Here is a 15,048-nt window from a genome sequence, read left to right as displayed (position 1 = left end):
CGCACACGCTACCTGTCGCGGAGACTCAATGCTGAAATTGAGATTTACAAAATGGTATTACGAAGTCGGTGTTAAGCAGGTTAGCGAACTCGACTTGCAATGCCTATTCAGAGAGAAAAAAACGTCGCTGTTGCATAAATACGGAGTTAATTCCGAAACCACAAAGAGGATAAAATTTGCTCAACGGGCGGGAACTTTTGTAAGAGAGATTTTGAAACATCCGCAGCTGGTGATGAGTATGCCTGTTAAAACGGGAAGAATTTTCTTCTTTTTCTCCTTATTATATTCTTCATTATTTTTACCGTGCATCCTCTCGTCGCGTCGACGGTTGCCTTATTAAAAGATGACGTAATCCGCGAAGTGTTAAAAGTCCAGAATGGCGGCTCAGTTGTCGCATAATCTTGTCGACTGTGTAACGTATATGCACGTATAGGTGTACATTTTATACACGTTTACATGAAAGCCTGAGTAACACACACAACGAATCCAGCGAGCGAGCGAAGAAGAGACTCGAACCAATTTGTGTCAGTGGTATATGCTTCTTTGTGTTAATGCCCTGTCTTCGGTAGATACATAATGCACGTGTATACCTATACATGTGCATACTTCTGCGTGGCGGAAGTGGGCTTGGCCTACTTTGGTACCGGCCACAAAGAACCCAACTCCTTGTGCCTTGCTCGGAGGTCACGGAAGATAATCCCACGACTCTCGACGGCGTCAACGACGACGATGGCCCTCTTTCTCTCTCTCTCTCTCTCTCTCTCTCTCTCTCTCTCTCTCTCTCGGTCTATGTAGGAATGGGAATAGCTAGGACATGTACATTACCACCGTGTTTAGTTATTTACTTGTTTATTTGCTCATCCTCCGTCTCGTCCGTGCGAGGTTCTTCACGGGCACTTCAGACCGTTTACAAATCGGTTAAGTAAACAAAACTCGTCACTTTGGTGTCTGTTCCTGCGGATGCTTTGGGGCCCATCAGCTCGTTTGGAGAACAAGATTCTCGGTGTACTCTAAAAGCGTCCTTCCGCCGAACATACTCGTACGGAAACTTCCAATCCATTTATCTGCCCGTTTATTCCGGGAGTACAAAAGACGAATGACACTGCGACATCGGGCGGGAATCGAAAGCACTGATCGGTGAAATTTCCGGAGAGTCGAAAAGCTCGTTCTTTTTCTTTTTCACACCCATCGCGGTTGCATTGTGTCAGTTTTTCCAAGGCGCAGTTGGCCCCTCTTTCTCCTCGTCCTGCTGCAGCAGCACCACCACGTAATAACCAGGTGCGTGGGTGCGTGGGTGCGCGGGTGCGCGTGCACCGGGCATCTGCGTTAATAACGGAAGTTTCGAGGTCGCTATATGGGAAAGACATTTGTACATAGGTGCGCGCACCCGTCTCTCGTGGCCTCGAAATTGTCGCGAGCAAACATCGCCTATAGGTAATCCTAACGTTGCAGTTAACCAGACTCAGCTACACCTTGTGCTAAAATTCAAGTTTCGAGTTTTCTTCTTAGAAAGCAACACACGCAGAAGTAATACGGATAACGTGTGTAATTTAAGATCGCGTAAATTATTAATAAATTTGCTATTCTCTCGGTGATTCTCGTGACGTAAAGCCGTCGCGGTTGGGTATTTCAAGGAATAATACACACAAATTTCGGCAGGAATGCGCGCTCGCGTTTCCTTTCCCCGTGTATACATGTACATGGGTATGTATGTACGACCGTACGCGTAAACTGGGAACGCGAATAAATATACCAGGCTTGAAAAGCTTTGCCCGTATAGCAAATCTATGTGTAGTGCTAAAAGCACGGAACACCTCTGCGTAAACGAAATTTAAGTCCATGTTAAAGGAACACGTCTGTGCGTATGCATATTGCAACGTGTTCAACTCAAGACGCCTCGCCCCTATAACGCGAAACCAAAACCTTGAAGGGGAGGATTTACTGTAAGAATCCAACTTGTCCGCCCGAACGGTTACCGTATTTCACACGAACGAAGTAACAACAACTTGAACTTCCGTGACATCTGCATTCGATTGCACTCGATGAATTGAGAATAAGAAATGAAACTGAGGAGAACACGACGTGTCCAACGATATCAGTTATGCACTTCTTGCTGCTAGGAGGCCAGAACCACTTGCTAGAAAAATTTGTCAGGCTTAGGGCGGTTTGTGCAGTATCGCGATAATCACGACCCAGTTATGGACTACGATCCGGAAAAAGAGAAGGGGTCAGATGATTGAATCGGTTGATCCGGTGCCCCGGGACCGAGTCCAGGCGCAGGGGGTAACTAGGGACGGCAAGCGCTTGAGAGCGAGGCGAGAGGCACGAGGTAAGACGGAGATACCACAGCTGCAGAGAGGAGCGAACCTCGGTCGTGCCGAAGCGAAGCCTCTGCAGTGTCAGTGACCGGAGTATGACCCCTGGCTCAGGATCCCCGTGCACCACCGAAGCACGGGCAGCGTCGGTTCGACTCACTTCTGTCGGTTGGTCGGTTCCTTGCTCGTTCCTCCTCTTCTTCTATTCTTCTCGTCTCTTTTTTCCCTCCACCTTTCCCTTCGGCCCTCTCGAACCACCGCAATAACCGCGGCGCAACGCAGTTGTCGTTGTCTCTGGTGTCACGTCTAGCTGGAATGAAGGAGCTCAACCGCTGATGATGCGGTGCTCCTTCGGGGTCGATTCCTTCACTTGCGGTTGTTGCGCCGGGTCAAAGCGAGCCGCGACTGTCGTCCTTCTCCCTCGAGAAATCGGGCTGACTCTGTGGTCCTCTTTTGGGTCACCGTACTCCAGGATCATGACCCTAAACACGATGGTTCTGCGTCCTTGTCGCGTTGTTATAGTTGTAGATGATTTCATTTCGCAAATGAGATTTCATAATTGTTTACACAGCTACAGATGGCAGACTTCGTCATTCGTCAGCAAGACAAGATAAAACCGTTCGAGAATATGATCAGATTTTTTACGGATTGATTCTCTTTGTTCCTCTTCTGATATTGAATGTACTGTTTATTGATCGAAGTTTACGCGTCACATGGTCGGTAACCGCGGTACTACTCAGAATTGAACGCTTTTCGGGTATATTGGGCAATACCGCAAACACCGAGCAGTAACAGTAGCAGTAGCAATTAGTGTACAGAATGAGTTTTCTTATTTACTTTTTTTGTTATTTGTTACAGATCAATAGCCTCGTTTTGACGCGGGGCAATCAAATAGGATGAAAACGCAGAGTGGTGCTGGATGTGATTCGACAACGGTTGCTGGGAAGCTGGACAGTTCTTCACCCAGAAACCTGAATCTCATCGAGTATCTTTATATCCTTTTATTTGTTATCTGTTCGAGGTTAGCGAGATTCGATCAATCGATTGATAGATACCACAGTTAGGCCTGAATCCTTGCTCTGCCCGTGATTTTAACAACTGGGTGAGCAAAGTTTCAGGTGTGTCTGCGGTATTTTAATCCTCACAGACTTGATCGTTGCGCAGATTTTAGTAGTATATAGATCTCGACAGTGGAGAAAAGGGAAAAAAGAGTCTTTTCGTGGTACCGAAGGACTGGAGAACAGGATACTACAGAGTTTATATACAAGCTGCACGTTATCCAGAGCCAGCCAACCGGCCAACCGAGTTTCAAACCGGGTAGCGGAACAGAACGGAAACGACTTCCTAGACAATTGGGCTCCGTCGGGATCGCTGGAGCATGTAACGTTCTTCCGGTGCCATAATCGACTAAACACAGCTGAGGGCGACAGGTCAAGGAGAGACGACCATCAACTGGCTCGATGAAACGACTGTACACTCCTCGAAGTGCACACCACCGAAGCGTAAAATCGTGAACCGTGAAAACGATTGACGAGGGCTGGAGCAGGGTGAAGTCGAGAGAGGCTTCGCAGGCCGCAGACGGTTGTCCCGTATCTGTACTCGAAAGTTTTCATCATGCCTGTTCCGACAAAATTTCAATTCTCAGGTTTTAGTTGCGACAACCGTTCCAACGTAATGAAAAACAAAAAGATGGCGCGCCGAAGGAGGCGAACGAGGGGCGGTAACGGCGTTGCAGCGGACCGTGAATAAGGGAATCGAGTAAAATGAAATTTGGCGGAAACGGAACTCAGCCGGCGCAGAAAAAGTGGAGACGAAAAGAAGGAGGGGAACCTCGTCAGTCAGTCACTCAGTATGACTGTCTGCGTCTCTCTGTCTCTGCCTGCCTGTCTCTTCGAGCGCGTTACAAAGAGATTGTACGCTGTACTCTAGTTGCGGGATCCTGCAATGTCGCTATTACGTGTTCACCGGATAAATTGGATGACATCAGTTGCTACACACACACACACACACACACACATATATATATATATGTATATGTATATATATATACACACATATATACATATACATACGCTCGTATGCTCGTATACAACGGCGAACAGAAGCCGAGAACAGTCTTCACCGCGACGCATCCCACAACACTCGATTTTTACTCTTACGCCTGAAATTTGCTTTTGACCTGGTAGCAAGGCTCTTGTTTTTTGAGAATATAATAAAGGTGAGCAAAGTTTCAGGTGTGTGAGTTCATCGAGTTCGACGATTATTTGATATTATACGTAAGACTCTCTTCTTCTTATCGTCGGTATTATTTTTCTTTTTTTTTTCTTTCTCTCCTTTACTGCACGAGAATTTTGGTCACGAATATATAAATGCATTTACGCAGACATGCACGCGTTATGAAACAAAATTTACGGAATCATGACATCCCGAACGGCCGTAGTGGCTAGCCTAAATAAATCATAAGCAAATTACCGCAATTGACCAATGTACTCATGTGGGCGCGGATACGGTGGCGAGTTGCTCCGGCTAACGTGCAATTTAATGGAATTCTCAGAGAACGTTTATTACTCTCATGATGTTCGGTCATAGATAGCTATAAAATATTGATGACAAGGAGGGAAACGTGTGTTGTTAATTGTGTACGAATGTTTCGTATTTGCATTCCTGATTTATCCCACTTCTTCCAGTTATTGTGTTCTGACAGCGGCGTCCGTCAACTCTCGATGGAATTCAACACCTACCGTACCTTTGTTTCACCCAATTGTTGTATCGGATGATAGACACATCGCCGGAGGACGGGGACGCAGAGCGTTGCTGAGAAGGGATCTTGCTCTTTTTCGCAAGATATAAATTATCTTAGGCACTTCATACATGCGAACCAGCGACCATTGTGGTGCCCATGCTGTGACGGTAGCCTTGTTGGAGAAGGCGTGTGATATAACGATAGATAGATAGATGCATGATTGAATAAAAGAACTGGGCTAGTATAAGGACGATATCTACTGCGGGCACGTGCAATACCACGAAAATAAACTGTTGGGACTCCAGATACTATTTTCTGTAAATCAGTAGACTATACATTCTATGAAAATCGGTGTCGTAACGTGAGAAATTGTACGATAGTAACACGCGCGAACTAACGAATAATGCTTGAAAATTCGACACTGAATGGTAACATGCTTGACTTAGAGTCCCTACAAAACGTATGTTTTGTAGATGTTTTATAGAGAGTTTGACTGGACTGATTCACAGAAGTCTCTGCAGCTGAAAATTTCGAAACTTTAAAAAATATACTCTGATCCGTAATAAAATCAATTTATTGCAACTCACCACTAGCGACCGTGTTTTCCAGCTGTTGATCCTCGGATATTTTAGAGATTTATTTTTGGCATTCCTGAGTGTCAAATTAGCCAAGCGAGAGTTTAAAATCGCAGAACAAGTAAAGCTACCCGCTTTGAATTATTTCAACTTATTTTTTTACAGATATTCAAAGATGAACTGCAACCATCTTCGTCACATGCTACATCGACGTAATTTCACGAGAGGAAGAAATTGCGCGTAGTCTGAAGTCGCTACAAACAGCCGATCCGTAATTACAGCCAAAAAACGGTCAATTTATTTAGTAGTTCATACCTTATCTGAATTCCATGGGGTCTAAATAATCTAAAAAGAGTCTAGAAGAGTTATTGGTTCCATAAAAAAGGAAGGTTAACCTTTTCAACAAACATTGATTAAAGACTCAACACGTGTGCAGTAATAGCATTCATCAAGGCAAGGTACCACACACATACAAACAAAACACAATCACACTAATACACAAAACTGGCAGCAAAGGAGGCGTAACGAAAAGCCCATCAAAAGTAACCTGGCTAAAATTCTGGAACAATATACGAAAAAAAGACTGCAAGCATTCACTGACAAACTTATGTCAGGAAAGCAGTACGAATTTCGACTGGAAAAATGTACACAGGATACGATTCACCAACTAACGAACGAAATACACGGATCAATAAACAACTAAAAGAAATCTATTGCAATAATCTTGGACCTTGCAAAGGCGTTTGACACGAGGTTGAAGTTAGTAACGTTATCGTAACGAAACATTGGGGGACAAATCACTATTTGCTTAATTTTACAATGATTTTTAAGGAACTAAGATTTCGAAATGTGAGTGTGTTTTGTTTTATTACGGTTTACTGAATTACAGACAATTCTAAAATCGCGAAATAACGGGGTTTCCTCAGCATGAAATGTTAAAATAACGTTACTAACTTCAATTGAAGTTTAACAGGGTTCCGTACAACCTACTCCTGGATACATTCGGAAGAGTAGGTATCTGAGGCAAAGCGCAGAGCTGATTCAATGCATAAGTCCGAAAGAGACAGCAACGAGCAAAGACGCGTGAATCCAACTGCCGGCAAATAGAAGTAACATGTGGCATTTCACAAGGAACCATTCTATCCGTGTTACTATTTACATTATACTATGACGATACGCTAAGATTCAACATACAATCCAGGATAATTTCATACGCAGACAACAGTCTTAACTATAACGACAAATTCGTGGGAAGATGCATACTTAAAAGTAACCAGAGTGGCGGCAATTTTTCTGATTGTGAAATGAAAATTCCCCGAATTTGCTTGTCAAAACATTCGGAATTCCCAGCATGATCTTTTTCGATGAAAATCAAGTAACGTTGAGCAGTTTTCATTACCAAAAGCTCCAAAAATTGTGCGTCTTTGATATATAAATTTGGATTCAAAAACACATAGTATTTCGTTGTTTTACACAAATAACTAGAAATTGTACAATACCATTTCCGAAAGATAGCTTAGCTGAATATACGAAACATAGTTGAAGCTACAAAGATGTTGAAGTTAGAAAACAATTTGACAAAAAGTATGTTTTTCCTGTGGTCCATCATAATACCCTGATTTTTCCCCGACTTTTCCCAATAAACTCAATTCCCTGACTATTCCTGGTTTTCCCGGTCTGCCGCCACCCTAGCAACCCAAGACGACAACATTATCTATCAACATCCCAATATGATAGATTTCTCACATTAAACCCAAAAAGGACAACCTACATAGGCCGTGTTCGAAAATTGACTGACAGTACTGTCAGCAATCTTTTATCTCTTTTGCCCTTCCAAGTTCGTGAATAGCTCTGACTCTGTCCTAGGGAATTTTGAGTACTGTCAGTCAATTTACGAACACGGCCATAGCATTTATATCGAAAAAATGGAAGAACAAGTACAAAAAAATTCAACTACACACCTGCAACCGGACAGACTACAACCAATTACGGACAATGCGTTTCAGTAAATAGAGTCACAGAACAAAAATACCTGGGATAAAATTTCAAGAATTTTTAATGAAATGATGAAATGGAATACACGAGTATCACATACTGTATATAAAAAAAACTCGAAAATCTATTTCATCCACTGATAAATATAAGCCAAACCGTAAACAAAACCACAGAAAGAGAAATCTACCATGCTGTGGCACAGTCAATAATATAATACGGCATCACTGCATAGGGAACACGTATAAAAAAACCTATATGAACTGGATCAAGCACGAAAGGTCTGATCAAGGCCACTCAACTTGGACCGAAGATATCCAACGGACAAAGTGTATAAAGAAAACAAAATACTGGAAGTACACCAAAAATATCTGAAAGATATAGCGATCAAGCTTCATAAAAATTCAAATGAAATGGAAGAAAGAACAAGACATGAATATCAACAAAGAACCATGACAGCTGGAGCTCTACATATCGATCGAGCGGTATGGTGAACATCAAGGAAAAATCATTGCAAGTAAAATATACATATAATCTATAACTATCCCAACCTTCCCCTCTGCACGGAAATTCCACAATTTATGTAGGGCCATTCCATGACAACGAGGAAAGAGACAAGAGAAAAAAAATATTCCGCAATGAATAAAATAAAAACATGAAGACCACACAATATCATACAATGTTGAACACTCACTTGTGATTATGATTACAACACATATCATAATAACATTATACACTGATGACAACTGAATACTTTTAATAGAATAAGGAATGTTGAATAAACTAAACTAAAGTAAACTAACTAATTTTTTGAATTTTCTGTTAAGGACAACTGGAACTTTAAATATCACATCGAACAGTAAAAAACACATTTGACACTATTATGGATAAGCCGTGATTTTGTAATATTATGCAATAAAATATTTTCGAAAGATAGTTTAAATACTATATTGTTGACCACAAAAACCCGAATCCAAAAATTCCTTATTGATTCTTAAAAAAAAAATTGTAGAAAATAGGTGAAAAATATGATTTCACCTAATTCCTTGGGGTCCAATTAGTCGAGAAAAAGTTGTTTAACCTTTTCGAAACTAAATTCAATCTAACGGTAAAAAACATCACTTTCCACGTATTTCGATTTTGTATCTGTCAACTAACTTGTATCTGATTTTTTTTTTGAATTTTCCTCACGAGTTATACGCATATCCATTACTAGAGTGGACTTGTATTTTTTTCAAGTTTACAACTTTGCATTAATAGCTGCGGAATTTATACATTTTTTTCATAACATTTGAGACTATTTTAGAAACGTCAATATTTTTCTTCTAGATAACAAATTAATTTTAAATAGCCAAAAAATTAGATATGAAAATGAAAATTACAAGCATCTCTTCGACTACTCCAGCTGCACTTATTCCACCAGAAAACATAGTGAAATGACGGAACAATCCCCGATATATTTTTTTCAGATAAGTGATGCAACTGTTAACAAAACTTTTCTCTTAAAATAAAAATCTGATGAGTGAAGCTTTTGTTATGAATTTTTGAATTCTACTGGACTGAACCACTGTTCTGAAGGGTTTACGTAGATTGTGAGACAAAAATATTTAGTCTGGGAAACAAAGCAAGGGTAACCACTTTGTAATTTTTTAGGTCGTTTTCTGTGGTCTTTGCAAAATGATAAAACTAATTCATTCCGACGTTATACCGAGGTAATTGCGCGAGAAATCGATTGCGCTTAGACTGAAACCGCTGCAAACAGCGAATCAACAGTTACAGCCGAAAAACGAAATATTTCCATCCATTCCACTTTTCAGATATCACAATGCACCGTTGAAAACTATTTTTTTACATTTAATGCAATTTTCGCGTTTACAGGCTTATCGTACTCTAATGGCGAGATGAAGACTAAATAGATCTTTCGTGGCTACGATTTTTGTATGTACCTTAGTTCCTTAATGTTATAAATACTCAAAAAGGAAGTTATGAGGATTAGAAAAATTTGTAAAATCATAAAATTTTAGTTTTTCTAATTTTTGTCCTTCAAGGAATAGTTTTGTTCATGATCCATGCTGAGATTTTTTATTTTTTTTTTTGTCTTCCACCTTTTCACCTTTCATGTCATCTGATTTAGTGCAATCACACCACGGTGTATCAGTTTTATTACAATCTAATGATACTTTAAACACAGTTATTGTAGGTGTTCCTGCAATCGTAAGTTCTGTGATGTCGACCAATTCATAGGATACATCCTTGAGACCAGTTCGTCGATCCCGTCTGCGAGTAACTTCACGTTGATTGTAACATTTGGTCATGTCTCGTTTTTTCCTATTCCTATCATGTATATGTCTATAATGGAGAATTGACAGAAAACAACAATATAAACCTGAACAAACACATTGCAATTTGTTAATCATTGAACTATTACTGATTAAAACATCAAATTTCATTACGCGAGGTTTCTAATCTTTCAGCATGTAAAAATAATTGCAAATTACTGTATTTACACGAAAATAAAATGCACCCCGTTTTTAAAGGGGGTCATTTCAGGATACAAATTTTTACACTAATAGAAGACGCGGCATTCAATACCGTGCTGTACCAACTAAGCATCACCCAAGTAATCACCCATGACTCAAGTTGTTGATATTCACTATTCAATGAAACCCACATATAATTCATTGTCACTGAAATAGATGTTCAAGTATTGAAAATGTACAGTTAGAAGACTGATTGTTGTGCTCTCGATGAAAAAACCATTTGATGCTGTAGTTCCATCGCTTTCACTAAATTATCGTTATACTTATACCCAGCTACCCTCATTGTCGCTAGCCGTCTCAAGCCGTAGTAAGCATTAAAATATGCCTTCTAACATTTTAATATAATTTCCGGAATTTTTGTCCCTATATAAGACGCACCCGCATATAAAATTCACCCATATTTTGAGAGGTTAGAACAGCGAAAATAAGATTCAACTCATCCTCGTGTAAATATGATACTTTATGAAAAAACATACTTAAATGTGTTGTGCGTTCCAGTACTGACATTTTCTGGCCGGCCAACATTCAAACCAGCTTCTTTCAGCCTTACATAAAATTCGTCGTCTTCCAAACCCCAACCCCAGTATTTGTTCGACATTCCATTGACTTGTACAAACTGCTCTCTGGAAGGAAAATTGCGGCTACTATATAATTATAAGGTATGTTATCTTGTTCACAGCAAGCTTTCATTCAACAGATTGTATCATTGTCAGAAATACATAGAATACAAATTAATAACCCCCCGATCACAAGTATTTGATGTCTGTAACGTAAGTTGCGTACCTATTTACAAGTAAAATACCGCCAACGAAAGTAGGATAATGGTATCGCGGATGAAGTTCAGGTGAGGCAATGTGATAAGGTCCTTGTGCTGGGTAATGATACAGCAGTTCATCGTTCATAGGCAATAAGTCAACATCATGCATCGCTATGTAGTCAAAGTCTTTTTGTACTTCCAAGAAACCTGCATTAATGAGCGATGCTCGATTGAACCTATAGTTATCAATCTGAAATTATAATTAAAATATCACAAACGATGGGTAACGAAAATTGTCATTCTGTACAGGAACTGTTTAATTACTTAATTGTATGGTTATACCTTACAAAAGAAGCATGAAAATACTAACAAATATTAATACCTGATTCACTATAAATATATGATACCGAATGTTCTGTTTACTAAGAAACTTATGCATGTGAGGGACAAAAATGAGCAATTCATCAAAGCGATCCCTGAATGGCACGAGTATAGCCAGACGATGCTTGCCACTTTTGATTTGATTTGTTCGCTGAACTTGTCTGATTAGTTTGGAAGGTGAATCTTGGATATCGCATTTGCACTCATCTGAAATGAGATGAAAAAAGTTTACTTAATATTGCGACAAGGCAATTGATCAGAAAACTTTGGATTCAAATTTCCCTTGAATGAAGATATTATACGTGACTAAGTAATTTAAAAAGAGGAAGATGTTATAATAAAAATGAAGCTTGAGCGTACAAAGGCTAAGAATGCTTTCGAAGGATTGTGAGGTTAAAAAACCATAGCATACAGAACAAAGAAATGTACTTGTTATAGACGTTGTCTTTGTTACAATCTAAGAAACGAATTCATACCACAACAATCTTGACAGCGTGATGAATGAAAATAAATTACACTAGTATTATTCTTACCTAAGCTAATCGGTGTAATACCGATTATGCAAGATACGACGAAGGTGATCAATATGCATAGGAACAGGTACCGAACTTTGGAATTTTTCCAAAAAGCCTTCATACCGTCAACGCTGCTTCGTATGTACAGAAATTGTCAACAAAAATTACAAACCAACATTCTTTCAACAGATTCACCGGAAGAATGAGACATCTCTAGAGTCGCTTGTCATTCTTGACATCCCTGTTGTCAACCCGCAGCTCACATTGATCGTAAAAAAAACTATTTTAGCTTCTTTAAGCGGTCCATCATCACAGGTCGATTGCATTCGCAATTCCACATGATCCACACTCCTGGCACACGCCGTTCACGCGTAGAGCCACAATCACTCGGGTGTTCGACGGGTTCGACCCGTTGACAAGGCGACCAACCGACGGCAGAGCCATCATCGTGGCCATCATACGAATTTATAAGTCGCCGAAGCTTTGCTTCAAGCGGCCCATATCTTGTTGCTGGGTTCACGTTCGCTTTCTCATGTATGTTCCGTGCAAAAAGCAATATGTAAAAGATGGCTGATGCTAACGCATGCGCACAAAAAAATTTTTAGATGAAAAGGCCTGTTCTATCTTAGGAACACGAGCGCTCGTGGTTGAATTTTTAACTAAATAATATTCTCCACTTTTGGCTACCACGTTTTCAATACTTGCCCCATATGCGTTCGGTCTCCTTCCCTCTAGTCTTCCTGTTAGAGTCGTTGACTGAAGAATATAAAGACAGCCCTAATAGGCTTTAGTGTGACAACCAAAAATCATCGTGCGCATGCGCCGTTAGAGATGATCCAACGGTAGAGTTGAGAACTTATTGCAGAACATCAAAGAGTTACCGATTCGACATGATCCTGGCTGCATTCACCTTCCGAGTAACATAATCTTCGCAATGGCAAGCCCAAGCCAGTAGTCCGGTCAATTTAGACATAAAAATAGTGATCGAAACACAATAATTCCCACAGAGCTGAATTTTGGTAGAGACCTTGGATTTACCATTATAAAGAAAAAGAAGGAAGTCCCCATCGATACCATGTGTGCTAAAAAAGTTATTCAAGGTCAAAGGTCAAAATTTTCGGTTTTTTCGATTTTTCTCGTTAACGGTTAATTTTACCAAAAAATAGCTCAGACCAAAATTGTAGATCATAAAATTATCCACAAAAATGGTCTGTGTACTTTTTTTTCTAAGAATTATCATTTCTGAGATATCCCGATTCTAAAAGTCGAACGAGTTACATTTTATATAATATGCACGCATATTATATATGTCACGGACATATTGTAACGTTGTTGGACGTTACGGAAATAAATATGGATCCGCGAGTTTGATTATCAAGTCAAAATCAAAAGCGTGAATAAAATGTTGTGAAAAAGCTTTAATTGCGAAATATGTGTTTCTCGTTTTAAGTCTGAAACAAGACTGTTTTTACAATAATGTTGGTTGACGCAGCAACCTTATTCTTTTGAAAGACATAAGAGGTTTATAAACGTCTTTTATCTATGATGACTACTAGATCATTAAAAAGGGGGCAAAACGGGTGATTTCACCCTTTGTAACACTAGTCCCCCCCGAGGAAAAGAGTCGTCCCGACTCGGGAAAGATAAAACAATTATAAAAGTGATCTAGCAGTCAGTGCTCAAAGGTGAGTTGGAGCTGTGGCTCTAAAAATTTAAGGACTCCCTTTTCTACTATCTGGCATTTGCCCACAGTCTCAAGGTAAACCACAGAAAACCTTGAGCAGATAGTTGAGCGTTAAATAATTTCGAAAATTTATGTGCCTTGTTTTATAAAGGTAAGTGTTATTAAGTGTTATGTATCTTCATGAAGGATTGTCCGAACGAAACAGGTTCGGGTGGAATCATCGAGGCGGGAACCGAAAATTCCGGGACCAAACAGGATAAAGGCAGATTCCTTTTTGAAAATTCACACAGGAAACAGGGAAATAGATGGGTGACTGATCCTAGTCTTCTTTAGAAATAGCACACCCTAGATTTTTGGAAGGACAAATGTGAGTGATGGTATAACTAATCAAATTCACTAAGTGAATTTGGGAAAATGCACGAATAAAATAAATTGAATATGTATTCAAAAGAAAAGAAACGATCTTATCTGAATCATTTCCGTGTATTTCTTCAAAATAAGGCCACCAGTCATCCTCAGGAATCGGGAAAGATTGGAAGGAAAAGGCTGTGTCAAATAACCTGAAAAAGTGCTCACAAAAACTAACACTTAAGGTTAATAAAATGTGAAAATCAAGCAATCGCTTATCGACCTCGAAAAATAATCGTGGCTCTATTCACATTTCAAAAGAAACCAAAGCTTATCCGACACAAAACTCGATTCCAGAGAAGAAGTTTATAGAAACTCTTAGAAAAACAAAAGATCATTTCAAAACAAACAACTTCTTGTATTGAAAACATCAGTTCGTTGTTGTTCTCCGGCCGGCACGGACGCCGGCCGGGGCTTTTTTCTCTACCAAAAATATTCCTTCCCAAAAACTCCCCAAAACTCCCCAATTTCCTCAGTAGCCTTGTCGTTGTTTGAGACTTTGTCGACAAAGTGTCGGTCAACTCCGGCGACCAAAGAGAGCGGTAGCCGACTGTGAGCCCGAAGAAGGTACTTGACCAGGACTCGACACTGATTCGCACAATGGGATCTCAATGATCTTTGGAGCTCCGCTGAAATCTGGCTCTTTCTTAATGGTAACAAATGTAAGCTCTTTGAAAAGTTTATTAATCAAAGGAAATAATTCAATTCTAATTTGAAAGATCCGAGAAAGAGCAAACCATCCTAAAATCATTCTCTCTTATTCATAGAGCAACGCTTGAAGCAAACGCTAGATTCGACGCAGAAAATCAAGCCGACCGAAACCCGACTTCGTCCAAGCGTCACCCCGCCTCGAACCTACAAAATGGAGACCAGCTACGCAAAATATTGATTGCAAGAAAATGAATTTTAAAACATAACCTCTCATAATCTTTTATGTTTTCTCAATAAAGAAAATCTATTTTATTATTTTTTTTATGTCTTTTACTTAATTAAGTGTATCCCTTAATAAAGCAAGTATAGGTTAACTATATGCTATCCGTATGTCAAGGAAGTACAAAAATCTTTAAAAACTTGATCGGCCGTAGCTTCTGCATTAATAACCAAGACAGGAGCCGATAAATAAGTAAAGGTTTGTTTT

The 15,048-nt window shown here is 39.8% G+C and overlaps 1 protein-coding gene and 2 long non-coding RNA genes across 5 annotated transcripts; 2 read left to right on the top strand and 1 right to left on the bottom strand.

The window, feature by feature from the left end:
* Positions 1 to 3,188: 3,188 nt before the first annotated feature.
* LOC124216348 (uncharacterized) lies at positions 3,189 to 7,206 on the top strand. Its single transcript, XR_006882584.2, has 2 exons — positions 3,189 to 4,533; positions 5,003 to 7,206. It is a non-coding gene; the product is annotated as an uncharacterized lncRNA (long non-coding RNA).
* A 930-nt stretch (positions 7,207 to 8,136) lies between these two features.
* On the bottom strand, positions 8,137 to 12,368 carry beta4GalT7 (beta-1,4-galactosyltransferase 7). Of its 3 annotated transcripts, none has more exons than XM_046620758.2 (5): positions 11,837 to 12,368; positions 11,305 to 11,510; positions 10,949 to 11,172; positions 10,642 to 10,809; positions 8,137 to 9,974 (listed from the first exon to the last, which is right to left on the bottom strand). In XM_046620758.2, the coding sequence occupies exons 1-5, from the start codon at positions 11,937 to 11,939 to the stop codon at positions 9,686 to 9,688; spliced, it is 990 nt and encodes a 329-aa protein (XP_046476714.1). In that variant the 5' UTR covers positions 11,940 to 12,368; the 3' UTR covers positions 8,137 to 9,685. The 3 variants fall into 3 exon arrangements, with proteins under 3 accessions (XP_046476714.1, XP_046476715.1, XP_046476716.1); XM_046620759.2 differs by having other exon boundaries at positions 10,642 to 10,806; positions 11,837 to 12,367; XM_046620760.2 differs by having other exon boundaries at positions 10,642 to 10,788; positions 11,837 to 12,352.
* An 884-nt stretch (positions 12,369 to 13,252) lies between these two features.
* LOC138190805 (uncharacterized) lies at positions 13,253 to 14,809 on the top strand. The gene is made up of 3 exons (XR_011176892.1): positions 13,253 to 13,503; positions 13,708 to 14,572; positions 14,678 to 14,809. It is a non-coding gene; the product is annotated as an uncharacterized lncRNA (long non-coding RNA).
* Positions 14,810 to 15,048: the final 239 nt, after the last annotated feature.

This window comes from Neodiprion pinetum, chromosome 4 (genome assembly GCF_021155775.2).
Source record: "Neodiprion pinetum isolate iyNeoPine1 chromosome 4, iyNeoPine1.2, whole genome shotgun sequence".
Lineage (NCBI taxonomy): Eukaryota > Metazoa > Arthropoda > Insecta > Hymenoptera > Diprionidae > Neodiprion > Neodiprion pinetum.
Note: the sequence above shows the minus strand (reverse complement) of the source record. Positions and strands in the feature narration are given on the sequence as shown.

Excerpts from the sequence above, each read along its gene's own strand:
- beta4GalT7 (XM_046620758.2), bottom strand. The coding sequence starts at position 11,939 with ATGAAGGCTTTTTGGAAAAATTCCAAAGTTCGGTACCTGTTCCTATGC. Across the intron at positions 11,173-11,304 it reads ATATATTTATAGTGAATCAG|ATTGATAACTATAGGTTCAA; the intron begins GTATTAATATTT and ends TTATAATTTCAG. Across the intron at positions 10,810-10,948 it reads GGTATTTTACTTGTAAATAG|TAGCCGCAATTTTCCTTCCA; the intron begins GTACGCAACTTA and ends ATAATTATATAG.